This window comes from Haemaphysalis longicornis, unplaced genomic scaffold, assembly GCF_048455015.1.
Source record: "Haemaphysalis longicornis isolate Haplotype H1 unplaced genomic scaffold, Haemaphysalis longicornis Haplotype H1 scaffold_4, whole genome shotgun sequence".
Lineage (NCBI taxonomy): Eukaryota > Metazoa > Arthropoda > Arachnida > Ixodida > Ixodidae > Haemaphysalis > Haemaphysalis longicornis.
In genome coordinates this window covers 129,101,951-129,129,208 of record NW_027526361.1, presented here as the reverse complement: position 1 = coordinate 129,129,208, position 27,258 = coordinate 129,101,951, and the positions used below count along the sequence as shown (strand labels likewise).

The window sequence follows — 27,258 nt, the reverse complement described above, 5'->3', positions numbered from 1 at the left end:
GCCGTAAGTTATCAATCCGTTTTTTTATGGTGGTTTCAGTGATTCGATGGGGTAGGTGCACAAGAAAGTGTCGGGTAGTGCCTGTGGCATAACAGAAGAGCCAGGTAAGGCATCGCTGCACGCTGTCCCCAAATGCGAAAGCGAAAGCAATCGTAATGGTACCGATGGCGTTCTGTCAGAAGACTAACAAATTTCCCCATAGAACGGTTGGGCGACCAAAAAGCTCTGATAAGATCTCTGGACATACGACGCATGCGTGAAACCCGGCTTCCATTGTGTTGAAATGATTATTTGAAAATCACGGAAAGGGAACGGTTGTAGGTAAGACAATGCATGCATGGACGATGAAGAAGGAAAAGAATACATATCTTTATCTGATAAACCACCTATCGGTGTACGTTTACATTGTCGTAGGCGCGTTTCCTCAGTGCGCGAAAAATCGTCACATGGGTTCGTTGTCCCTTAGCGATTTGGGTCTTTAGAGGTTTGGAGATCGATTGAACGCACTTTTAGCGAAGGTTTTGACGCACTTTTGACGCAGATTTCACGTGAGAAAGATTTCTCACTTCTTTCAACTTTCTTAGGAAGGAATGGTAAAGTTTTTTTTTTTTTTTCAGGACTTCCTCAGCTATCCAGGAGCGGGACAGCGCGTTGCTGGCATGTCTTGCATCGCTTATTCTAGAAACTGCACGCGAACGGCTTGCGTGCAGAAGCGCATCGTCGTCGTCTTCGACGGGAGCAGCAAATAGGCGCACAGAAGCACGCTGCACGTCTGCAAACAAAGCTAGCGTGGGTGCCCGGGAAACATACGTATGCATTAGTGCCTTTTTTTTCTTTATGACTGTGTAGCAGCAAACTCATCCTCCACAATGCGTGCCAGAAACGTGCCCGCTATTCCTCTCTGTGCCATTCCGTTTGCGTGCTCCTTAGGCGACAATTCCAATGTCGGCCGCTTGCGTTTTCGCTAAAGCTTCGTTTATTTATCTCTTTGCTGCTTAATTCAGCGTCCAACACGCTTTTTTGTTCCTTACAATGGCAGCGTTGTCTCGTTCACAACGAAGGGGCTTAGTCTCGCCATTTCCTCCGCATCACTTGTTCAAGTTTCGGAGTCTCTTGTTGACCGTTCAGAGTTTTGTGCTATGCGCCGACCGTGCGCTTTGTTTGACGTGATGTTATGGGGACCTCTTTGCCGGAGGGTCTATATCCCTGTTTACTAAAGGCTGCAAAAAGTGCGAGCCGCAGGCAATTTACAAGTGTCCGTAAGATAAATAGATGTCGAAATGTTTATGAACACACGGCCCGGCAGTTGTTTATTTTTTCGGAATGGCGATATGCCATTTCGAGCCTACTTCAAATATTTTGTACTTCAAATATCTTGTTAGAAAATAGTGTGAAGAGCAAATTGTGCGTTTCAAAAACTTTTAACTTGAAAAAGTCAGGAGAGCTTTTCTGTTGTGTGAAAGACGCAGGGCAGCAGTATCTTGTCCGGGTGGCGAAATGCTGTCTGTCTTCTAGGCCGCATTATAGCCGTCCTACACGCCTGTCCCAAAGGCCTTCTGAAGTCGCCTGCCAACGAATTGTCTAATGGAATAGTGCATTGATTATCTATTCGCCGCACTTGTAAGCAGGCATTAAATTGTCAGTTGAAAGTTTCCCTGTAGCACAGTCATTACCAAGTTAAAGTTATCTACTAAACACTCACAGTCTGCAGTAGCAGGTAGTTATTGGAGCGCTGGCAATTGCCGCCGGTCTTTATCTTTTATAGGCAAGAAACCTCCCACCAAAGCTGACTCTAGTCAGCGTTTCTTGAGTTCGGCCACCATATGAACAGAGAAAGAAAACTCACAGTCCCTAAGCACTCCTTCTAATGTAGTGTACGTGATACAATTAGTGTTGAATTGTCGAACGGGTATGCCGCTATTGTTTGCGCCGCCATGTTGTATTGGGGAAGATGTCGTGGCGTGTTTCACTATATATCTCTCTACATGGTACTGCTTTCGTCACACCTTTTTGGTCAGCGCCGTATGACAGCAGTTGTTTCACAGCTGTTATTGACGTAGACGCTTCGTAGACCATCTGGTTATCTGCAGCTTCTTCGCTGTCGGACATTAAGTTTTCCTTCCTCAATATCTGCGTCGCTGCGATGTCAGTTTTCTTCGGGGTGGGTGATTTTATGTCCCTCGGTGCTGGCTTCTTCCTCCGATCAGTCACTCCCGCTCTTTTTAGCGCCGCATTGGCGTAGACGACCCCATTTGACAGCAGATATTGACGTTGAGACAGTTGAGAGTCCATCGGCGTTTACACCAACTCAATGAAATTCGAAGAACAATTGTCGCGTGGGAGGTAGCGAGCACATCGTATGTACAGTTGGGAGGTGGTACCTACGGTAAGACGTGTTGTCGGGCGAGTTGGTTCATATTGCAGAAAAAAGGTTTAGCGCAGCCAAAAATACAGACGGTAAACGGACGCGACGGGCGCTCGCCACGTCCGTTCACTGTCCGTGTATTTGGCGGCGCTAAACCTGATTTTCTGTAATAGGTGGTACGTACAGTGGCGCCCCCTTCTCCACAGCGCCTTCGACCGCACGTGTCCAGTGGTGCTTGTCTCCTGTCATCATCACCCTCGTTATTTCCCCTTAGCGTCCTTTCTTTTTTCTTGTAAGGGCTACCAGGACCCAAGAGCGCCAAATTACTACGAATGAGAGGATTGGCCTATTGCCCTTGTTAGCGCAATTAGCGGGAACGTCCTTTGCTAGTCGCGTACTTGCTGCTGCCGTAATTACCCCCCTGATATTGCTCCTGTAGGAAGCAGCACGTGTGTATAACACACGTTTCTAAGTAGAAGGTCGCGACATATTCCCCATGACACCTTTAGTTCAACGGAATCATTCGGCTGTGGTAGTCCAGGTCGTTTGTTCTAGTCTCCACTATGCGCAACAGTCAATCCATTTACTTTTTAACTCCATATCTCAATTTGTTTGCAGGCACTTCTCTCGGAAATGTTGCGCCATTCCAAGCATTCACTTACCTTTTTTTCTGTGACCAGTCGACCTGTTCTTGCGCCGTGCGTTGGTCATTTTGTATGCTACAGATGCCGCATTTTTTTACTTGCATATTTACCTAATGCTTTCTAATACAAATGAAGGAAGCTCACACTAACGAATAAGACTTAAATGTAGTGAAGCAGTACGCAACCTTCACCATCATCGTGTATATATAGGTTGAATTCCACGATTGCAGCCGATTTGCTCCTTGGCTGTCGCCATGACCTTTACTCTATCATTCTTGCTATAAGTGTGAGCCTCGTTCATTGTTTTTTTTTTTTTTTGGTAGTGATAATTATTGGACATCACCTTCGAGGGGCGTACGCTATGACATGTCTTTCTCGTTCTGAGGAAGAGTTGCCACCATTACAGCAAACGCTGGAGTCTTTCTCGTTTTTAGCAGGTGATGCCACGATTAGGGCTAACTCTGGATTTTTTTTTTGTGGCCAATCTTGGTCGATCTCCCTAAGTGGGCATGCTTGGCTTGACAAACGTGCGACAGGGACGCTGGCGGTCGTCGCTTGTCACGCGCACACCAGAGCTAGCCATTTTCTTGGTTTTATGAACTGCCGGACGGTCGCCACGCTGCCCGCGCTCACGTACGTGCGCACGGAAATTTCTTGCTATTTCAAACTGCGCACAGGAAATACAACGATTCGCTAAACAGCTCCGCAGTTATAACTGCTAATGTTTTTGTTACTTTTGTACACATCATTGCTAAATAAGGGCTCGAAGATCATATACGTTTCGATGGCGTCGGGTATGAATCATGGATAGGTGATTGTAAATTCCTAGTAAGCACCCATTCCACCCACCCATTTCTGACATAATTAAAACGCGGACATTCTAGCTGACAGCAGAAACCGGCGATATTAGGCAGCAAGTTAAAGAACTCCGTTTTGTAGCGTGAATCACACGTACTTTTCGGTAATCTTCCAACCCTCCGCTCCGTGTCAACGCCACATTGCACTCAGGACGAGCTTAACCAGGCCCCACAGTTGCAACTTCTGCTATTTGTTCGGCTATGTGCGGTAGTGGCCCGTAGTCACGTGCAGCCGTGTAGCCATTGTGGTGTTCTTGGTTATTGGTAACGAAGGGCTGCACTACGGCTCACTGACTCTTGCTGCATAAATGCAGACCTGGTGAAGAATGCGATATGGCCACCGAGTTATAAACGTGTGTTAAAGACGTATTGAAAACGACTTTTGTCGTTTGAATACGTGAATTACGCAAGTATCAGTTAAGTACATTTCTGCTTCGACATGCACTGTACAAGTCACTGCAAACCAGGCACTTTAGGTGCTATTCAGAAGCTTAATTAAAAGTGGTTATAAGGTTCTCTGCTCTCCTAAACCGACCTATAAGATACTAATCGACATTTGATTACGAAAAGACCCGCCGCGGTGGCTCAGTGGCTAAGGCGTTGTGCTGCTGAGTAAGCGGACGCGGGTTAGATGCCCAGCCGCGGCGGCCGCTTTTGTGAGGGAGGCGAAAAGCACAAACGCCCGTATGTTCCCGATTTTAACGCACGTCAAAGATCCCCAGGTGGTCAAAATTAATCCTGAACCCTCCGACACGACGTGCCTCATCGCCTGTGACGCGCCGGCGCTTAAAAACCCTACAATCAATCAATCAATCAATCAATCAATCAATCAATCAATCAATCAAACAAACAAACAACCAACCAATCAATCGATCGCTCGATCGATCGATTGATTGATTGATTGATCCTGAGCCCTCCGGTTCCACGTGCCTCATCACCTGTTAAGTGTCGGCGCATGAAACGCTACAATCAATCAATCAATTAATCAATCAATCAATCAATCAATCAATCAATCAATCAATCGATCGATCAGTCGATCGACTGATCAATTGATAAAGCAACCAATCGATCAACTAGTTACAAAAAGAATGCATATAACTGATATAAGGGAGCATGTTTTTCAATAAAAAACATCCCGAAATAAGAAAGGCGTAATTTACTGGGGCTCGAACCCAGTTAGTAATCGTTTTTAAAAGATGGGGCACTACTCGCTAGGACACAGATGCCGAGCGGCGAGTTCCTGTTAGAAGTTCATCAGGCATATTGCGGCACTGTTAAAAGGTAACCATTAGAGGGCGATTGACGTAACAGGAAGTGCCCAGCCTGCAGTGACCCGCAAGCGCAAAACCGCGTTCACGTAAGCGTCCTCTTTTCTTGGTGATGTCACCGCAGGTGCTGGCCGGCGTAATGTCGGTATCACCAGAGTATTTCAATAATTTTGAACAAATCTGACAACTTCAATGCTTTTTAAGGACTTTTGAATGATTGACCCTGATGCGCCATCAAGCGGCATTAAAAGCTGATATCGTGCGAGTCTAACGTCAGGCCTAGCGTTACGCTTTCAAGTCTAATGTGGTCAAGCAGTCCCCGAAGATTCACGTGCAAATAGTTTCACGAGGCAGGGTCGTAAGTGTCGGCGTTACGGCTATATAAAATTACGCCTAAATAGAGGGCTTGCACGAGTGATTAACCAAGGCTGTCAATAAGAGTAACAAGACGGCGAAATAAAAAATGACGGAAACGATGGTGATAGTAAGAGGACCTGTTTGTCAGTTTCTCACTAATTCTTCTCCATACACTATAGTATCAGTGCTATCTGTCCTGATATTTACGTCCTTGGAAGGCAAACCTATTCTGCATATTACTTTCAACCCCTACTTGCCCGTGCGATTGAAACACATTATTTGCAACAGATTTCCTTGTTTCATTCCAACAGGAAGTTTTCCGACTCGCCTCCTAACGTCGCCCCTGTGGTTCCTCTGTTCACGTCCTCCGTATAACAGTACAGCCGAACGATACTTATTATGAGCCAGTACCTCTCCCCACTCAAGTTACCTGTTAATTAAGTACGCTCGAATCTCTTTCGCGCATCCCAGTTATCACCTTTCTCCTCATGGTTCTGTGATGCGGCGTCAGCTTTCTCTCCAGTTCGTACAGTTACATGATGGGGCCGCGAAGACCGCCGTCTTTAGACGGTATTTGCAGCGCCGCAAATAGATACCCTGCTCGTTTGATCTATTTGGCAGCATAGCCCACTTACCTGCCACCCAGCGGTGAGGGCTGTGCCTAGACCGTTGCTGCTTCCCCGTCAGTCGTCGGGCGTCAGCCAGCCGGAGGCAAAGCAGGAGCAGGGCCAGAACAAACAGCCACAGCCGGCGTCTCCGCCAGGAACCGGGGTTCCATGCCGCGTGGTCGTTGGTCTGGCCGCCGGCCATCCTCGCGGATGAACATGGGGCGCCTACAGAAGCTGCCGAACCACTTCCGCTTTCACGAGTTTTCCAGCGTTCCTCTGCGAAGAGAGAGAAGATAGAGACAGACAATGAATGAATGAATGAATGAATGACTTTATTAAGAAGGAGGCCATAGGCCGTGGTTCGGGATTGGGTCAGGGGAAAAAACAACCAAGCAAAGTTTATAGTGCCTAAATCACTGCCCTACGATCAAGTCATAGTTGCAGCTCTATTCTTGCATCTGTGTCCGGCCACACGCAGTCGGAGCACAGATCACTCTGCCCTGAACAGGGCACTTGCAATGGCGCAGTTGACCGCACACTCAGGGGAAGACATGTCCGATTTGAGTAAGTCGAAGCGGTCCTGTTGTGAAGACGGTGGTGTAAATTTCGGTATTAGGCCGTCCGGTCTTTTTGACAAGGTACATCACCTCCAGATATTGTGACAAAATTGGAATAGTGTCAGCGTCATAAAATTGGCAGAAGACCATCCAAGTGACGTGAGAAAAGGACCGTTGTCAGAGGACGTCTGGGTTGTAGGCTAAGTTCGCGTAGGATTTGTTTGCGAAAACTTCAGCTGATCTTCAGACTCCTCTTGTGAGGGACAAGAATCCAGTCAGAGACGCGCCGTGGAGTCGTGTACGGCTCTAGTTCCGGATTGAGCGACGCTGTTGGAGCCAAGTATACAGCAGGGTGCTTTTTTTTTCGCCAGTGGGAGGTGACGGATACCGGAGGCTTTCGCGGGCAGCGTCATGTGCCTCCTGAATCCCAACAGCGCTGATGAATGAATCCAAGACAACCTAATTTAGTTTCCGCAGTGTTTGAATTAATGAAAAAATGGTTTGCAAGATTAGCAACGACATTACGAGTGTAGGAATTTTTCAGTTCTTGAAGGTTCACGTGGGAGTCGGTGATGATCCAAAAGCGCGAGGCACCATGACCACCAATTTGAAATTTCTGCTCCAGCATCCTTTGCAGGGTATCGACATCGAGTAAATGGAGCTTTCAATAGCTCCCCGGTACCACAGTAGTATAACCGGTTATACCCAATTGCAACAATACAAAAACAGGCCAACCGCCAAAAAAAATTTTGTCCACCCGAAGGTGGAGAGAAGTTAACAGGAAAAGCTTTCTTGCGACCCACCGCCAGGGGGACGAGCCCGGGGGGACCCCCCATGTCCCCCCCTAGGAAAAAGCCGGATAGGGTGGGTTGCTGGGAACGGGAACTTGGACATCGGGATGGGTTATGGGAAAAAAGGAGGGAATAGGGGGAGCACTTTTGCTCCAATCCATTTGTCTGACTCTCTTCCAAGACTGATTGCTCAGCGAGGGCATCAGACAGTGCCAATTGCCAAATGTGCGGTCCCTGCCACGGGTACCGCTCACCCACAGGGTCCGATAACTGAGCCCCACCGTCGGAGACAGGAAGTACCCTATTTGGTGGCGATAGCCGCCCCCCCCCCCTGACCCCCAGCTCAGCGGCCGATGCGTACTAACGTCCTCGATCGACGGTCCCGCACCAGGTATTCAGGAATCACCCGTGAAGCTTTCCACTATACACGGGTACTTGCAACACTTGCTTTTCACTGTCTCCGGACACCGGAAGTTTGTATGCGCACGGTGCCTCAACGGCCCGTCCGCAAGGTCCCTTCGGCATGTAAGGGCCTATTCTTATGTCCTCCTCTTTGCCTACTCTGTCGCTCATAGGAACAAGAGTCTCCGGGCATTGCCTTGCATCTGGCAGAGGAGATCGGTCCGGGCCTACTAGCCGTTACTAAGCCAGGGGAGTTTCCCCGGTCGGTGTACTAACCTCACCTTTCCTCGTTTTCCCCGTGCGGAACACCAAGTAGCTCGTGGTAGCACGTCCCGCGGCAGCTAGAGAAGATCAGTCTATAGGCCCCTCGCACCAAAGTTACAGGGGGGCGCGACCCCCCCCCCTCGGCCTCATACGGACTGTACAACATCTAGCCCCCATGACGTTTGGTTACAGGGATATGTCACTCCCCCCGACTTATTGCGATCAGGTCGCTGGCCCCACCAAAGCTTGCGGTTACAAGGGTCGCCAGTCCCCCGGCCCGTAATGGTTTCCCGACTAAAATCGGTATTCCCAATACAAACGACTGTACGCTGACAGCACCTGCTACTTCGCAACTTGACTCGCCGGCCTCCTCTCACGCTGGATTACAGGGGTGCGTTACTTCCCCCGGCCAAAGAAAGTCATAGTTGATCGATCTCGACACGCCTTCCTGCTTCAACCGCATTGCCAAGTGCCGGGTTGAAACCCGACCGCCCGACCTCCGCGTAGGACCTAATTCCAGTTGACCAGGAACCTCCGCAGTGGCGGCCGTTTTGCACGCTCCCTGGGCAGGGATTGTGCGGCCTCCCCGATTCCTCGAGGAGGTCTCGTGGAATTACCGTACTTCCACGCTCTGGCCCCTATGACATTAGGTTACAAGGGTTTGTCACAACCCCCGGCCTGCAGACCAGTTCGCAAGTTCAACAGAACGAGCCCCAAGCTATGGTTACAGGGGTGTGCACGCCACCGGCTCGGTAGTGGTCTACCCATTGCTTCAGCAATGGTACGCCAACACTACGTGCGAACTGTACTGCTTGAGCGCAGTGATTACTTCGCAACATTGACCCGCTGGCTTCCTCTCACGCTGGATGACAGGGGCACATTACCACCCCCAGCCTTTGGCCTCCTCCCACACTGGATTACAGGGGCTCGCTACTTCCCCCAGCCAAGAGAGTCATAGTTGCTCCACAAATAACCATCTTTCGAAATACAAGGGATCCTCTGAGGAACTCCCAGTGGCTCTGCACCCTCGCCCCCAAGACTGAAGGTTACAAGGGCTCATCAAGTTCCCTCGGTCAGCAGACCAATTCGCATTAAAGGCCCCTTCCATGCTCTGGTTACAGAGGTTCGCTACACCCCCGGCCTCATTGTGTGTACCCATGCTTCAGCTTGGCACGATAAAACGAACTGTACCGCATGTACCCCTATGACTTGGGTTACAAGGGCTCGTCACCTCCCTCGGCGAGCAGATCGGTTCGTGTTTATAGGCCCCTTCCTAGCTGGGGTTACCGGGGCTCGCCACTCCCCCGGCCTCATAGTAGCGCTCACATTGCTTCAGCAACCGTGCGCCACTATAACACAAACTGTACCGCTTGGTGCAGTTGCACTTCGCAACATTGACCCCCCGGCCTCCACCACACCTGATTACAGGAGCGCGTTAGCGCCCCCGGCCAAAGAGAATCATAGTTGATCCACAGAAATTTGCCACCGCAAATTTTGATCGAATTATCATTCCAAGCACCAACCTCGGTAGCCACCCAGGCTGTCCGGGCCTGCGTCCGCATCACGCATCGGTTTTCTTGGAAAGCACTTGCCCTCAGAGTGCCTGGGAGTTGCTCAAGCTCCCATGGGCGTTGAATATCCAATACAGTGGGCCTGGCACACCACTGACTCCTGCCATTGCGATGGACCAAAGCAGGACAGCCGAAACCGATCGACACAGCCCAGTCCGCCGGCAGGGGGGGCCACGTGCAGGCCGGCAGTAAGACAATAAGAAGCAATTCCGATTCTTCCACGAACCCAGAATGGTTGAGCATGCGATTTGATCCATTACGAAATGGGAAGACGGGGCGGCGCCATGCTATGCCGCCTTCCTTACCCCTTACGTCGGTGTCCGCAAAGATGTCGAATTCGTCTTGCAAGCGTTCTACACTAAGCCTCTCAAGGCCCTCGATTCAAACGCAGAGCATCGGCCGCTTGCTTAAAATTCGAACCATTAGCCTTTCCCAATGTGTAAGCGGAGAAGAAAGGCTATTTAAATCGGACTTGCTATCTAGTTGGTCCCATTTTTCTAACTTATAGCCCTGATGAGAAAGTTCAAGTATATATGGCCGGCGTGCTAGTGTTTATTTCATTAAGTTACTGAGTGAAGGTAGAGGCAGACGTTGTTCGAGAGCAGTTATTCGGGTGTGGCGAGGAAGTCGCGAGAAAAGTTTGCCAGTAGGCTCCAAGACGAGTAAAGAAAGTCGTTTCAATAATATCCTTAAGAATTATGTTTTATAGATAGCTGGTAACTCGTCCTCAACTCTTGGACCTGTTTTATCTTTATACTTTTGGCTGTTCTTGACGTATCTTTACACTATGATTTTGCAACTCCCTGAATGGCGTTAAAGCATATTTTGGCACGGGGGGGGGATATCAGCAGTTGCAGGAAAATAATTCCTGTCTAGGCATGACATGAATGAAGATTACCATTTGCGTCTCAATCTCTCCCCTCGTTTTACCTAGAAACCATAGCGAGTTAGGCCATAGGTCCTTGAAGATTAAGCGTACTATCATGCATGTGGTGGTTTGATTCTTGCCAGCGAAGGCTTCGTTCGTGATGAATACCGCGGAGACCACATACCGAGGTTATGTACCATAAAGAACATTCTAGACACAGATTCCCGATGCCTTCTTAATGCTCCTGAATTACTCTTCATGACGTGATTAGAGCCGATCTGTAATGGTGGAATGAACAAACAAAAAGCAGAACGTCAGTGTACCGACGTTTCAGGACACGTTAAAGGGACAAACAACCGGCTTTTGTCGAGTATATTTTCTGTATGCGAAATGAATGGTCATCGTCTAAAACACCTTATTCCGAAACAGTTTGCTGATAGCGCCCTAGAACTTCTGAAATCTGAATTTTTATATGTACCAGCCATATGTGCCCCGCATAAAGGAATCCCGGACACCATGACAGTAAGCCCTGCTGCAACACATTTTTAAGTGCACTTAAGCTTAAGAGAGGTGTTCAAAAACTTGTCCCCGGCTAAAACAACAGTTACGTAGAACTTTTTCTATTCCTTCATGTGGTATTTGAATCACACGTAGAAATCGATGGGGTTTCTTGGACGCGTAACGTAGTGTCACCTTTGGGCATTATGTGTCGCCACGCTTCAGACTTCAGAAATTTCAGTGCGAAATTTTCCGCGTGTTTATTTAGAAATTCCTTGCGGTTAGCCTAGCATATAAAACACTGGCTTTCATATGAGCTAGCCGATATTTCCTCCACAAAAATTGATTGTCTGTACCTTTAGGGATACCCAGTTGTCCTATATTTATTCATGATTCTCCACTACGGTGCGCCTCATAGCACAGGTGCCGCTTAGGAGCGTAAAATCCCGCGATTCTTTGATTAGATCAGGTGGGCGATAAAAAATTCTCGCGTCATGCTATCGTTGCGCAGGCCTTATGCTGTCTATACTTGTCTGCGCAGCGAAAGTGCCGAATGAAGCTCAAAGCTCAAAACTCACTCACGCCGGCATCGATAACGTCAAAGTCGGGCAGTGTTCCATCACCCGGTAATCTATGGAAGGGAATGGCTTCCCGTATTCTTATCTATTACGAAAATAAGACACTGTTTCTTACTGCATTATTACTAAGCGGTCCCATAAAAAAATTCATTTCCTCCCAACTATATTCTTGGGTGTTTTACCTTGGCTACAAAGTTTAAAACATTCGGCCGCCTAAGCTTATACTTCATACATCCGGCATAAGCATATCGCCGAGTTCACGTCTAAGCCGAGATAGCATGGCATGGTCATACTTTCAACCCTAGTTACGCTTGGTGAAAACACCGGAACAAGCACGTCTTAGGTACAAACTTTATGCAGCCAGCATTATATATGTAACGCTGGCTGCATAAATCTGCTCATTATAATGGCCGCGTTTCTCAAGAAACGTGGTCGTTATAATGAGCACATTTTGGCGAGGCTCGTTGCATTTTAAACATCGGGATCAGCGGTGGTTGGTACTGGCAGTCTACAGAGGGCGTTCAGTCTCTCGCTTGAGGCGTATGAGTTTCGAGGCGCGCCACACTGCGGGTCAATTTTTTAGAACTCCGTGTTCGTGGCTTCCGACCCACAAGGCAAGCAGCATTTCTTTCTTCTTAACATTCCGAGTCGGCATCCTTGTTCCAGAATCCTTTTTCGTCCCACATGGCTTAAAATCTGCAGACTGAAATTGTTGCGTGACCTTTCATACTCAATCTTCTACTTTTCTGCGAACTTGGGAGTGATGCGCTTTGTTTCAGACGACCGTGCAAGCTGGCTGTCTTTAAGTGCGCGTTACTGCGAGGCACGGCAGAGAGTCATATCCTGAATTAGTTTTCAAGTCTTTCTGTAACAAAAAAAAACAACAATCCACTACATATCGTTGGTGAATGCGCATGCTCAATTCCTCTTTGCGATTTACTTGTCGATCTGTGCCCTTTTCATCCTCGCCGACGCTCCGAGCGAAATCCAACGCAGAATATTCCGGGGAGCCAAAAAAGTAACCACGAAAGGGACATTTGAGAATGAGTGCAGGCAGTACAGAGCGGCCGGATACACGGCGACAATGTACGTACCTTGCCGGCGGTTCTTTTGTTTCGTCTTACAAATGTATTGGTTCGTTGTACCAGGTTTCGACGCCGCTCAGGGTTGTTCTCGTTTATGCCCCGTCGCGGCAATTCTCCTTCTGACATATGCCAGGGAAAGTCGCGACACCGATTTCGACAATGAGACACCCACGAACGAAACAAGAATCAAAGAGGGAAAATCAGCGAATAAAGTGACGCCACCTGGAGAACCTTGTAGGAACTTTACACTTTTTACGCGTGCGCGCCAATTTCCATGGCTCACTCGCGACTCCGGTTGCAGACGTCGGTACGTCGCAGGCGCACTTTATTATTTTTGTTTTTTCCCGAAGCGGCAGACTGGGAAAAAATGAAGGGTGTCGTGAATGCGCGGAGGGTGAAGAAGGACGGCGCGTATGCGATTGAGAATCGCGAAAGCTTCCGAGGTTAGGGATGATAATCCTACATTTATATGCGGCCCGCAGCAATCGACATATTCTCTCGCTCTTGGGATAAACCCACGACGACGACGACGACGACGATGGCAGATATGCCCCCGTCGGAGGCATTTGAGGCGGGCGAGCGTTGTGAGCAAATTCGCGTTTGGCGCGGGAGTACGTCTGCTTGGAATGCACGCCTTCTGGGGTACTTTTCTCGTGTTCGCTTTCTTCTTTTTTAGAGCTCTGAAAGGCTCACGTGATGCAAGGATGAAAAACAAAGCTTGTAAAAGATGCATCAAACATCTGTGCACCATGCAGCATCCGCGGTTTGTCAGGTTGTGTTCCCAAAAGTTGAAGAAAAAAAAAACTGACGCACTTTGTTGTAGGAAGAAAACTGCGTTCCTTTCTTCTAGCCCACGGAACCAAACTCGTTGAACGGACAGGTGAAGCTTTATTTTGCACTATTATGTTTTAAGAATGGCTGGAGGAATTGGTAATAGGGAAGAAGGGATTTGAGGCTCCAAAGTAATAGCACTCGTTCTGATGAAGACGAGCTGTATGGTTATAATTGCAGAGTGTGCTGTTTAACCATAGCTCCAACAGTGTGTTTTTCTAGATAATGATGTGGTATTTCGCCCATAGCAAAGAACTTCGCAAAAGCGGCAGGTTGCTTTCACAGGCGTGGCAGCGCTTTTTTTTTGCTAAAAGAAAATTTCAGCCCAGGTCTGTAGTATTCAAGTGGACACAGAACCGCCCACGCCGGGTGATACCTTGAGATACAGACGATGCGCCAGAATTTATTTTCAGCACAGTTTCAATGAAGTCAAGGAAAATGACAACATTTATCGCAACTTATAGCTGCAGCTTGCCAGATTTTGTGTCGCTTCATGTGTGTCAGACGGTATAGCCATATTCAATCTAAAACCCATCACATCTCACGTGAATGAGAACCGAAAATTCCAGGTTTCTTAAAATCAAAGGAAGAAAATTCCACGCTTCAATTAAACTGACTAAATTCATAAGTTTCCCGCGAATCACAAATGGTCTTCAATTGTTCAATGGAAACCTTAAAACTCTTACGTTAGATTTTGTGCCTTTTATTTTCGCGGTTTTTTTGGGTTCGAAGTTCAGCTACCTCTATAATATATGCTGTTAGACCAGAAATATAATGTAGGTGAGTTAGCCTTGTACTGATATACCAGATGATCTTCATTTGCTGCACTGCTTGATCGTGGAAGGCCGGGAAGGCCGACATCCTTCAAAAGCTCGCACCATAAACCTATTTTTTTTCCCGAAATCGTGGCCAATTGTTCCACTAGGAAAAAGTCAGCGTCAACGGAGAGGGGAATCTCGGTTCTAGTTATAATACCTGAAAAACGACACCACCTAAAGAGGCGACCATTATGTGAGAATCCACAATCGCCTAAAACTGCGCCAAATGGCGTTATTTGATCTGTACGGACGTCTCACAAGCACAACTTTCTCCTCTCCTGAGGCTGTGAGTTTTAACTGCAAGAATATCATTCAGTGGTCTTGCGATGCTGCGCCGTTCGCGCTGAAATACCCGTGCAAGTAAACTATCTGCGTGTATGAGACGTTTCTCACACCACCTGCTTAAATTCTCCACTTTTTATATTTCTAATGAATGGCTATGAAATACACCTCGGCATGTGGAAAGTAGGTGATCGCCTGCACACGCAGTACCGCAACTCGCTGATATATGTGCCCTTCATGAATTTTAGGGGCGAAGCTCATAAAGCCATGGGTCTGTCCATCCCTTGTGTCTCGTGGTACGTGACCGCCGCATGCTTTCGGAGATGTCGCAAAGTGGGCCGCGTTGCACGCGCAAGAACCGGCTGCAACCGGCAGCGCAAACTCGGCACCGGGAGCGCGAGCTTGTCTGTGTTCGCCAACGGAGGCGCGAGCGCACGTGCACTGCGAGGGGGAGATCACGCAAGAGATCACGCCACGAACGCAGGCAGTCGTTCTCGGAGGTCGAACGAGACGCAAGGACCTTTGCTCGTTTCCTCTCGTCTTGTTCGGGGACAAGTTCGCCCTAAATAAAAGTTCTTTCTTTACCGTTGTGTCCCATCCTACGTTACAAATTGTAGTGGAGGTGCGGGGTAGTCCTCGATGGCGCGGGGTCTTTCACCAGGTCTGGGCCTGGGAGCATTGACACCGAAGCCCCGTAGCCCGAGTTCCCTGTAGGGACACCGACGGTACATGTGTCCTGCCTCGCCACAGTGGTAACAGAGGGGGAGTTGATCGGGCAACGAGTCACCGGATGGAGGAGGTGGTTGTTGACAAGGCTGCGGAGCGGAGGGCGCGCAGGGCGGCGGCAGCGCGCGCTCGCCGACAGGATCTCGCCGTGCGCGAAAGAGAGGCCGAAGCATCTCGTCTAGAAAGTCGCGCTTAAACCGCGCGTCGGCAGCTTCGGGATGAGCTCGCTTGATGCGTTTTGCAGCCGCCTCGCGAGCTCTCACTGCATCGGGGTTTGCCTGCCGATACGAGCGCTTGCTTGCAGCCTCACGAACCCTACAACAACAACAACAAACGAACAAGAACAAAATAAAAGAACAAAATAAAAGTTGATTTGTACAATGTACGCACACAGTCTTACGTCTTTCTTAATGATGTAATGGGCGAACTTTCACGGGAGAGTTACGGTTACCGATGATCTCCCCCTCTCGAGCTTCGCCCCACTTATCATCATTCATTCCGTGGATATGGCGTGATTTTTTTTTTTCGTCTTTGCCTCTTCAACTAAAAAGACGATATTCTTTGTAGACATTTGCCAAGGAAATGCCCCCCTTTGCTTTCCCGCTCACCTCTCATGCTGTTCCTGTACCGTCGCGCTCATCCCAAGGTAAACACACTAAAGGTTTGCGCAAGGCGATTTGAATTTACCGCGTTTCACTGCTACAGGCTGGGTTCCTCGATGCCAGCGCTGCAGTACGGCGGAGACGCGCGTGAATGGAGGCGGCCGACTACAAGGTTTATAGAACCGCGTGGCCGTGCTCCACGTGCGTTCCAAGCAGTATGTGGAACCTAGATAGTGGAACCTTTCGTTGCTGTTGCCGCGTGATTTTTCTCATGCCGCCAGGAGGCGGCGGGTTTCTGCAGCAGATGTAGAATATCATTTGTTATCGAAAAACCAAGCATCCGTGAATTTTTTAATAAAAGAACACTGTAAATATCCCTTGTGTACTCATTTCCTGTCTTATATTTGCGGTATGTCTTGTTCTTCAACAATGTTGACAAGTATGCGCATATAAACCGGGCTTAGACGTTCACATTTGGCTGTGAGTATATAAGACTATTGCGCAGTATCAATTTTACTTTGGCCGGGTGGCTGAATCGAGTTACAGACAGACAGACGGACAGAGACACAGACATACAGACAGACCAAAATTTCTGGGTTTAAGTAGCCCAAGAAAGACTATCGTCTTTGAAACATAGCCGCATGCTCGCCAATCACCTCAGAGCTAAGCTGGTTCCACCGGCGCACGCCGGTGCTGGCGCGACGCACAAACCCTCGGTTCTACACCCGGCCACTCCTCGCATGATCACCAAGTGGACTGGGCCGCGACGTGCGGGACGGATGTTGACGAAGACGCTGGGCACGTGGGTTGTGTGTGAGACTCCGAGTTGCGAGCAACGTTACTTTATGTTCGCTTGTCTGCGGGCCCAAGTGCACCCAAAATAATTCAGTTTCATGAGGCCTATTCGTCTTTGTCTACGTGACAATATAATGACGATCACACGCAGATATTTTATAGTATTCCCCTTTTATCGCTAATCTCGTTTTGGTTATATTCATAAAGTTGGAATCACGCCTCCTAACTAACACGTTTTTTCTCTCTCTCCTACCAGAACTTTGAGTGGTTGGAACAAACTCTACGCGGATTTACACCAATTAAGTATTACCCTTGTTCTACACCTGTCTGGATTCGGACAACTTAATCTGGAGAAAGGGGGTGAAATCATTCTGGAACTATTCTGGAGGAAGCGGTACAAACTCTGGAGGAATCGGTCAAGACTGGTTTCTTGGTTGCAATTTTTATCGCACACCTAATGATGTATTTATGTCAATGTATTTGTGCATTCTGTGTTTCATGTGCGATGCACTGCTTGTTTGTATATCTTCATTTCTTTATGAGCGATGTGAATTTCTTGTGAACGATCGCAGATTGTGTGTACAGTAAGGTATTAAAAGCTTTACCCTATCAAATCATGGTCATTACGCTGAATGTTTGTACGAACTGTTTCAGGTAAGCGGCTCATTACACTTGTAAATACCAGTATGGGTGTGCTTTAACTTCCTCTTTCTATATCGCGCAAACAAGGCTATTTGGGGTACACAAAAACTGATAAGAAAGATGAGGACGATCGCAACGCCAATGCCCTTAGGCTTTTGGTCAGCCAACTGAGTCAGCCATTGGTTGAAATAGAGCTGCGTTATTTTTATATTTTTTTGCACGAACGACTCTGGGAGCTTGCCATGAAACTCTGACAATGTACCGAGGCGGAATGCTAACACTTAAGCGGCAGCTGCGCTTGACACTACAAAATAATTAAAAACCTGTCTATACAGGCGCACAACCGAGACAAAGCTTTATCATGCAGTTTTAAAGTCTGCTAAAAATGATTCCGGTTAAGGTCCCCCAAAACGGCAAATCTTTGTTCGACGGAGCGTTTTCCGAGGGTCTATTGACTTCACCAAAGCCCTGTACTGTGACACATTCACAGCCCCGTGTTTCCTCGTCGAATGTTTATTCTATAGGGGGCTCCCAGAGGTCTACTCGGTAAACGATGAGTGCTGGGCAGTTAATATAGGTGTAATTTAGAAAGACAAAGTCATTACCTATAATCCGGCAGCGCTCGACATCTTTAAAGAGCTTTGGTCCCGTGGAAGACGCCTTTGGTACACAATGGTTCTCAAAACGGGATCGGCGGATCTCAAGGGTTCTGCAAAGGCACTTCAGGGGGTCCACGAGTCCCCCTGTAACATTTCCCTTTTTCTTCTTTTTGCTAAAACCTGCCAACAACGCAACAAAAAGAAAACGGCCTAAAATGACAACAGGAATACCACAGAAACGTAACGAAAATTCCTGTCATACGACAAATGCTTTATTATGACAGCAGAAGCGCCCTGTTGTCACGACACACATCTTCATCGTAGCTACAAAGTCAATTTTCCCAACGGCAAACATTCATGTAATCACAACTGAACTGTCTGTCGCTACTACAGCCATCATGCTGTCGGGACATAGCCAGCTGCCAGAATCACGATAGAAGAATACGATAAGACTACAGTAAGACATGCAAAAATGCGACAATCTAGAGAAATTTTTCGTTTTGTGATTTTCGATTCGGAAATGCTTTGCCGAATAGAATGAAGGTTTACCTTTTTATGTAGGTGTGGCTTTTTGAGCAACACATTGTGAAAGACACTCACAGAGAAGATGCTGGCCCATAAATGAGTGCATGATAGGCTTAAGCTGAAAGACATCTTTGACGACAGGACAGGTATCAACATACACCGTCCTGTCTCCTATTTTAGCTGAAATAATTAACAAGTTGTTTAAAGCAGGTGCATTCCCTGATGCTTTAAAAGTAGGAAAAATAACGCCTGTTTTCAAAAAAGGTGATCGTTTGTCAACTAATAATTACCGTCCGATTTGTGTACTCCCTTTCTTTAGCAAAGTATTCGGAAAGATTTTTTACTTGCGTTTGATGTCCTATCTGCTTAAATTTAACCTACTCTCTTCCCACCAATTTGGTTTTCGACCTGGCTACTCGACAGAGCTCGCCTTGCTCAGCTTTACTGACTGAATTAAACAAGCCATAGACAATGGGTTACTTACTGGAGCAGTTTTTATTGACCTCACTAAGGCTTTCGACACAATTAACCACCGAATCATTCTACGTAAACTTGAGTCTTTCGGAATTGTGGGTCCCCCTTTGAAGTTCATTTCCGATTATTTAACAAATCGATCACAGGTAGTTTATGTCAATAACATTGCGTCATCTGCTAAACCAGTTACCATGGGCGTCCCTCAAGGTTCAATCTTAGGCCCTCTTCTATTCCTACTTTTTATTAACGACTTACCTAGTTCCCTTAACCATACTAACTGTCTTCTACACGCCGATGACACTACTATTTTCACATCCAAGAAAACAAGTGCTGAACTTGAAAGAAGCTTAAACTCCGATATCTCTAATATTTATCAATGGTAACAATCATCTTTATATAAATCCCTCAAAAACTACATTTGCAGTGTTTTTATCCGCACAGAACGCATTTCCTACACCAGTTTCCGTATCTCTTAACAACCACATTATTTCTGTATCGGATCACGTGAAGTTCTTAGGCGTATTACTAGACAAACATTTGAAATATAACTATCATGTACTCTCAATATTAAAAAAAGCTTCTTTTGGGATTCATGTTCTCATTAAAGCCCGCCCTTATTTTCAGCCACGCATTATTTTATCATTATACTACGCCTATATTCATAGCCATTTTTCCTATTGCATTTCATCCTGCGGTAATACATATGCCAGTCACCTAGAGCCCCTTCAACATCTTCAGAAGCGGGCACTACGTCTGATCGCCTTCGCTCCATTTCAATCGCCTTCTACGCCACTCTTTATTCATTTTTCCGTGCTCCCAATTAGTCATTTATTCACTCTAAAGTTAGCTATATTGATGTACCGCCATATTTATCATCGTCTTTGTATTACTGGGCTATCCACGCAACATCTTGTCAATACTAATAACACCAGATTTTCAGCCTGTAACAATTTCCTTCTCCCTAAAGTGCGTACCAATTATGGAAAACTAACTCTTAAATTTACAGGTGTATCCGTCTGGAACAACATACCACTTGAAATAAAGTTATGTCCCACATTCTATTCGTTTCGCAAACTCTTTAAAGAGTACCTGGTCACAAAACGTGTTGTTTGCTAAATTCTACTATCATGCCATGCTTCTAATTTATACCATGTTAGTATCTTTTTTACTTACCATACCACGTGCTGTTACACGGAAATTTCCTTGCCTTGTTGTTATGAAATGTTACCCATTCTTTGTTTAATTCGTACAAAGTGTTTTCACTGCTTGCTGCGTTTTTGTTGCACTAGACTTATTCTCTAACGGAGGTCCCCCCGACAGTTTTCTAACTTCGGGACCTCCTCTATACTGTAACATTTTATTCATGTAAATGTATACATTCCTGAAATAAAGTTTGATTGATTGATTGATTGATTGATTGATTGATTGATTGATTGATTGATTGATTGATTGATTGATTGATTGATTGATTGATTGATTGATTGATTGATTGATTGATTGATTGATTGATTGATTGATTGATTGATTGGGGCCTCACCTCAGTTTTCCTAGCCTCAACGAGGTCCGCGGTGCTATCAAGGAAGATAACCTCAGTCTTAAGACAATATAAACCAAACGGCGGTAACAGCGCACGATTGATAAAGCCGCGGGTGCAAGCCTGGTGCCAGGTTTCTAATTATGACTTCCTGCTTCAGTGTACAAAAAATACGTACGCATAGACTTGCGAACGAGCAAAACGCCCCTATTCGCAGTGGCAAAATTGATCGAAGCCGGTTCATCCCCAAGTCTCGCGCGCGACCTTCCCAGAGAAACGTTTCCCGAAAACCCTCGGATGGGGTCGACTTCGCGGCTTCATGCACAAACTTCGCCCGGTAGCGCGCCCTCATACCTTCATTGTTTGCCCCGCCAGAAAATGAGGTTTAGCGACGAGGAACAGGAAGCAATCAAGGTTCCGCTTCCCCGGCATTGCGATCGGAAAAGTGAATAAAAAGACACCATAACAAAAAAAAACATAAACGCGCGAAAAAAGTGCGATCATTTCATGCTATGCTATTATCGATGCACTGCAGCTCATTTTTACGACTCCGAAAGCATTGCGGGTGCACACAGTAAACAGCAGAAGTCAACAGTGACAAAAAAGTAAAAGAAAAAAAACCTCTAACATGACATGCAGAAGGGGAAGCGTCAATGCCTTTTCAGCATCGTGGAGGGGAAGTCACACAACCATACAAACTCTTCCAATTTCGCGGACAATATCAGAGCAAACAGGGTTATGAACCAAGGGGTACTGAGTAAACTGGCCAGGAAGTAAAAAAAAAATTGGCGCCGTAAGATCGGTCATAATTTCGCCCCCATAGAGGGCGCTGCGCCAGCGCAAAGAACGTGTAGGGTCGATTCCAGGCTTGGGGTGGAAATTGGATCGCCCTTCGGGAACAAATATTCCTCTAACCGCAAGCACAGCGGAGGAAGAAAATATTAGGCGCCAACTACTATGGGGAAAGGCTTCAACTGAAAGAAAAAATTGATCCGACAGCGCCGGCCCTATATTGCCTCCTACCTCTACATGAGGGTGCTCCTGACAGAGAAAATTATACCGACTTTGTTCCCAACGCGAAACTTACAACAACAGAGCTCTTAATCTTTTAGTTCCGCCGTATAGAATTACCATAAACTATACCAAGAAAAGAGACAGAGAGCACGTAAGCGTGCGCCCTGGGAGAAGTGCGCGGCGTCGGCCAGGCTCGCACGTTGGCTTGCGTCACGTGAGGAGCTCGCAATAAGATACAAAAAAAATTTGGCTGAAATCGACGCTGTGAAGGTGGTTGTACTGCGAAGCTGTGAACGACACCCACAACGATTACCCGTGCGGCGTCACTTGAATTCACACACATGGCTCTACAGAAAGTGAAAACAGAGACTCTGCCAGCGATTGCCTGGACCTCGCGGAGGCGGAATCCCGAACGCAGCAGTGTCAGTAGAAATAAAACGAAGAGAAGCGTATTTCGTGGGTGACGAGAAGGGCGGCGCGCGCCGCTATGGCGTCATCTCTCACTGCCGTTTCCTCAGTCTTGATTCATGTGTCGCCTCCAAAAAGCATCCTCCCCTCCACACACACTGAATCCAAACCACCCTTGCTCTCCTTGTCTCCACATGTGGTCCCAGTCTCTGTAAAACCTTCTTTTTTAAACTGCTTACCAACGCACTTCCTGTGGAATTATGGATGGAAGAGAGAGGTCTTTTTGTGGCTTGGAGTAACTTGTGCATCTTCCACCAGAAACCAGAGACTACAGAACATCTGTTCATGGAGTGTTGGGAGGCCATCTTCATTTGCGATGACCTGATGAGAACGCTAAAGGAAGAGTATCCGGTGAGAACCCATGGAATTAGGTTCCTCAGTGTAAATAGCGAGGACGGAGTACCGCACGATGTGATTATGCTCTTAGGATTGTGTAGGATCTGGCGTTTACGAGAGCCAGTACGCCATACGGATGTCAACTCGCACACCGTAAGCGCATATTTCAGGGGAAAAGGAAATATTTGTGCGAATTCTTTAAAAGTGAAAAATTCAGATGCTGAAATCTTGCCAGTACTTCCGGAATTGACGTCATTAGAAGTTTTTAGTAGCTTGCGCCAACCAAAGCATGGTAAGCCCTTTTTTATTGCGTCGTTTACTTACAAAAATGTAAAAAATAAAATAACGACAAAAAAGTGGGCGTAGCTTAGTCGGCAAGACGATGGGCTTTCGCTCTATTTCCCCATGCGGGTCCAGGTTTGATCCCTGGCGGTGCCAGTAATTTGTTTGTGTAGCCTGGGCGTAGCCATTACGCAGTAGTAGCCTGGAATGTTTGTATAGCCAGTGGTAGCCTGGGAGTTTTCCGCTGAAGCGGACACGAAAAGTTTCGTGGCTGGTTAGAGGCATACTGCTCCGCAGTAACATACCGGGGGCACGTGAGCGTGCACCTCGTCAAGAGCGCCGGGCGTCGGGCAGCTCGACTTTCGAGAACACTCTGCCCAGTGTTCACGGTGTAATCTCTCGCGTGTTCTTCTACTGGCTAGTTCACTCGTGTTCGCCCCCTCAAGTGGGGAACACAGATGCCGAGTTCAGACGCCGTATTCGAGGAGCCGGTTGCCGCGGGTTCTAGCGCGTGCTAACGTGGTCCACTTTGGGACAGACGTGAAAGGCTGCGGACAAAATGATCCGGGACTTGCAGTCATGGAGAACGTTCAGCGGCAAATTTGAAAATCCATGTTGAGGTGCAACAGCAGCGTCTCCGACGAAGGGAGCGGGGCAACCAGCTTTGTTGTTTCTCCTGCCTTGAACTACTAGTGGAAGCTGCGCGTATTTTGTTTTCTAGAGATTGTATAAAAAGGCTAGTGCACGACATGAACGGGACATTTGCACGCAGGCAGGAAACTGGAGTTTTTACAGTTCAAGGTTTACGGAAAGTAGTCATACTCTTCTCAAAAGTCAAGATATTGTGCTACTGAGACCAAGTACCCGGGTTCGACTCCCGGCTGCTGCGGCTGTTTTTTTTTTTTTGCTTTTTTTTCTTGTTGGGCGACGAAAGCAGAATGGTCCGCGTGTCGAGATTTTGAGCACGGTAAAGATTATCAGGAGGTCAAAATTACTCTGAAGTCCTCTGCAACGGCGCTCGTCACCGCACAAGCGTAGCTTCGCGCGTAAACGTCTAAAATTTCAAATTTTCTGCAAATAATCGTTACTGTGGTCACTCAGATGTGATGTCGGCGGCGTTCGGTAGCTATATATCTTGCCCAGAAGCTACAAAACCCGTTGCGCGCCTTGCTACTGTCCTGAGAATCCGGGAGGCAACTTTTTGTATTTTGTTGCCGCGGGTACGACAGCAATTGTACGGACGTCTTAAACGGACACATCAGAGAAGTGTAAATGTGATCTGTTTAGGTTGCCAGACGTACGTTTACACAGCGTATGCCATGTACTCGGCATTTTAAGAAGCATTACACACATTTTTATTTCAGAAGAAGGCGACCGAATTCCCCAACTGTTGTACTAGCATCCCCACCTATTTGCTGACGTCGTCTTCGATAACGCGCTCGAAAATAGGCAGGGCTAAATTCAACTGATTGCTAAAATCTATAGCCGTCACAACCTGGGCGTAAATATCTTGAAGTAGCGCTAACCCGACACGGACACATGAAGAAGAAAATAGACATACCACAGCAATCTAGAGCAATTGAAATTATTAATAAAACCGACACAAACTTTAGCACTACTATCAACCCCGTATCTATGTGACCGCACATCATACGGACGTCAATAAAATTCGTGTTTTTTTCTTCGTTTTCACGCACGTGCCAAGAAATAACCACATGCACGTCTGAATGCACTTTTTATCCTATGACACAGAGAGTTCTCAAAATACTAAGGCAATCTCTTGTAAATGGAGTGAGGGCGCACTAATACACCGCTCGCCAGGTTTTCGTATATCGCCTACTTCCTTCTTCTTGTGTCCGTGCCGAGTTTGCGCTACTTCAAGATATTCAAGAACAGCCACCAACTATATCCCATTCACTGCTATAACCCATCACGGTCTTCCCCTCACTGTTCTACGCCTCTCTTGATGAACTAGACCGAGCTTTTCTCAAATGCAGTTCAAATATCCTGCCTTCGAAATGCTCGCACACCCATTGCCGGGAACAGCACGAACAAGGCTTTTGTTCATTTTGTGCTTCTTTCCTCTCGCACGTGTCGTACAGCGCCATTCTGAACGCGTCAATCCATTTTCTTCGGTGGCCACTTTTTGTCACTTAAAAAACCAACCCAACGAGAATTCGTAGGTAAATGGGCGCGGGGACTGCTTGTTCAGTATATATATATATCGCACCAGACCGGTATTCTGGTGGTCGTGGGTTCGGATCCCACCTGGCCGGCATTTTTTTCTCCACTTTCATTCTTTCTTTCCAAATTCTTTATCTATTTCAATGACCTACCACATCACATCCTCCCCTTTGCTTACCGAGGTTTTCTTGACTGCCAACTGTTATTTCTGTGTTATTTTCAACGAGCCCATCATTTCCTATATATATTTATATATATATATATATATATATATATATATATATATATATATATATAGAGAGAGAGAGAGAGAGAGATCATGTGGTTCGATGGGCCAGTATAAAAATAGGGAAAGAAGTCGAACGTGTCAGTCGACTTCTTTCACTATATATATATATATATATATATATATATATATATATATATATACACATATATATAGTATAAGTAAAGAGTCGGATACACAGCAAGAACAATAACAAACAACGTTTACTTACGTAGCGGCAACGGGACTTGCCTTCATCAGAGTAAAGTTACAGAGTAAAGTTACAATCATGTAACTTTACTCTGATGAAGGCAAGTCCCGTTGCCGCTACGTAAGTAAACGTTGTTTGTTATTGTTCTTGCTGTGTATCCGACTCTTTACTTATACTATTTCTGCGCGCTTTGTAAGTTTATCTTTCTCTAGATTTATATATATATATATATATATATATATATATATATATATATATATATATATATATATATATATATATATATATATATATATATATATATATATATATATATATATATATATATACAGTCAAGAAAACATCGGTAAGCAAAGGGGAGGATGTGGTAGGTCATTGAAATACATAAAGAATTTGGAAAGAACGAAAGAAAGCGGAGAAAAAATGCCCGCCAGGTGGGATCCGAACCCACGACCTCCAGAATACCGGTCTGGTGCGATATAAATGTGTAGCGAATCAGAATAGGAAATGAGGGGCTCGTTGAAATAAGACAGAAATAACAATTGGCATTCAAGAAAACCTCGGAAAACAAAGGGGAGGATGTAGTTGGTCAAGATAAAGAATTTGGAAAATAAGAAAGTGTAGAAAAAATGCCCGCCATGTGGGATCCGAACTAACGACCTCCAGAATACCGGTCTGGTGCGATAACCACTACGCTACCGGCGGGGCTACTTTAGCCTCCACTTTCTGGGGAATTTATGTTCAGGTGTTTTTGTTTCCTGCGCTTGGGGGTGGTAGCCAGCACCACTCGGACTACTCGGGGTGAAGGGAACCTTTTTAACTCTCGGACCGTGACTCGAGCGTCTACGACATGTCGAGAGTGGTCGACCAGCGTGGACCAGTGGTCGACCAGTGGTCGACCGGTGGTCGACCGCAAAACCCAGCATCCATCAATTTTTTTAGTAATGGAACACTGCAAATGTCACTTATGTATTGATCTTCTTCCTTATATTTGCATAAAGTCTTGTGCTTGTTTAACAATGTTGACAAGTATGAACATTCATACTAAAATTAGACGTTTAGGTGTCTGCGGTACACCACGAAGAAGTGGCGTCCCTTGCTATTCTGCGTAGTATTCCAAGCCTCTCCAAACTGCTACTAGGGGCTGAGTACGTACATAAATGCATTACCCACAAGCACAGGGATTCCAATGAATGAATCAATCAAGTGTGTTTGGTAATTTGGTGCCTGTTGACCTTGTTCGAATTACAGCGAATGGCCTCCGCAGGGCCTGGTAGGCTATCGGCCATGATCGCATAACCTGCTCCGTACGCTCTAACACAATCCAATGTTATAGCTTAACCGCAATGCACTAGATTATTAATATATTCCATCGAGCAATAAATGCTTGTGTATTACGTAGTCGACCATATGATGTGGCGCAAAAGGTCGACCTGTGATACGGCCTTACGTAGAGCCAATATGACGTTCTGCATTGGGGAGCGCCATAGCCCAGACCAACTTTCTGAGCCAAATGCATGCAGAAAGCATGCATTTGGAATGCATAAATGGAATGCACGTACATGCATGCATGCATGGAAGCATGGAATGGAATGCATTTCCAAAAGTTGTTTTATAGGCGGCATAGATTAGTCACCCGAGCGCGTTGTGTTAATTAAGCAGAACCACGAGATTACCTTAGAGTATAGGGCCCCGCAAGCGCCACTTAAAATTGCTGCGCTGAATGAACAGGCGAAGATTGCAGATCTGCATTCTAAGAGAAACCTTCTCCGTTCCAAACTTTTTCGCATCCGCTTATAATATTAGAAAAAAAAAGCCACAGCAAACCAAAGGTGTTCGAAGCTGAAAGCAGCGAGGAAAAACACTTCAGGGCCAGGCCTAAGGAAATTGCGTCAGGCTCTCCGTCCTGCCAAGAGCAACCCCCAGCGTCTCGTCTGGGTATAGCGGTGGATCGCCC

The 27,258-nt window shown here is 46.6% G+C and overlaps 1 protein-coding gene across 5 annotated transcripts in view; it reads right to left on the bottom strand.

The window, feature by feature from the left end:
- Nucleotides 1-27,258, bottom strand: part of LOC144179371 (thrombospondin type-1 domain-containing protein 7A-like) — a 579,123-nt gene that overhangs the window by 383,229 nt on the left and 168,636 nt on the right. For all 5 annotated transcript variants that reach the window (XM_077707698.1, XM_077707699.1, XM_077707702.1 and 2 more), the window contains one exon: nt 6,127-6,375. In XM_077707698.1, the coding sequence (XP_077563824.1) occupies nt 6,127-6,375 (249 nt within the window). The remainder of the gene's footprint in view (nt 1-6,126; nt 6,376-27,258) is intronic.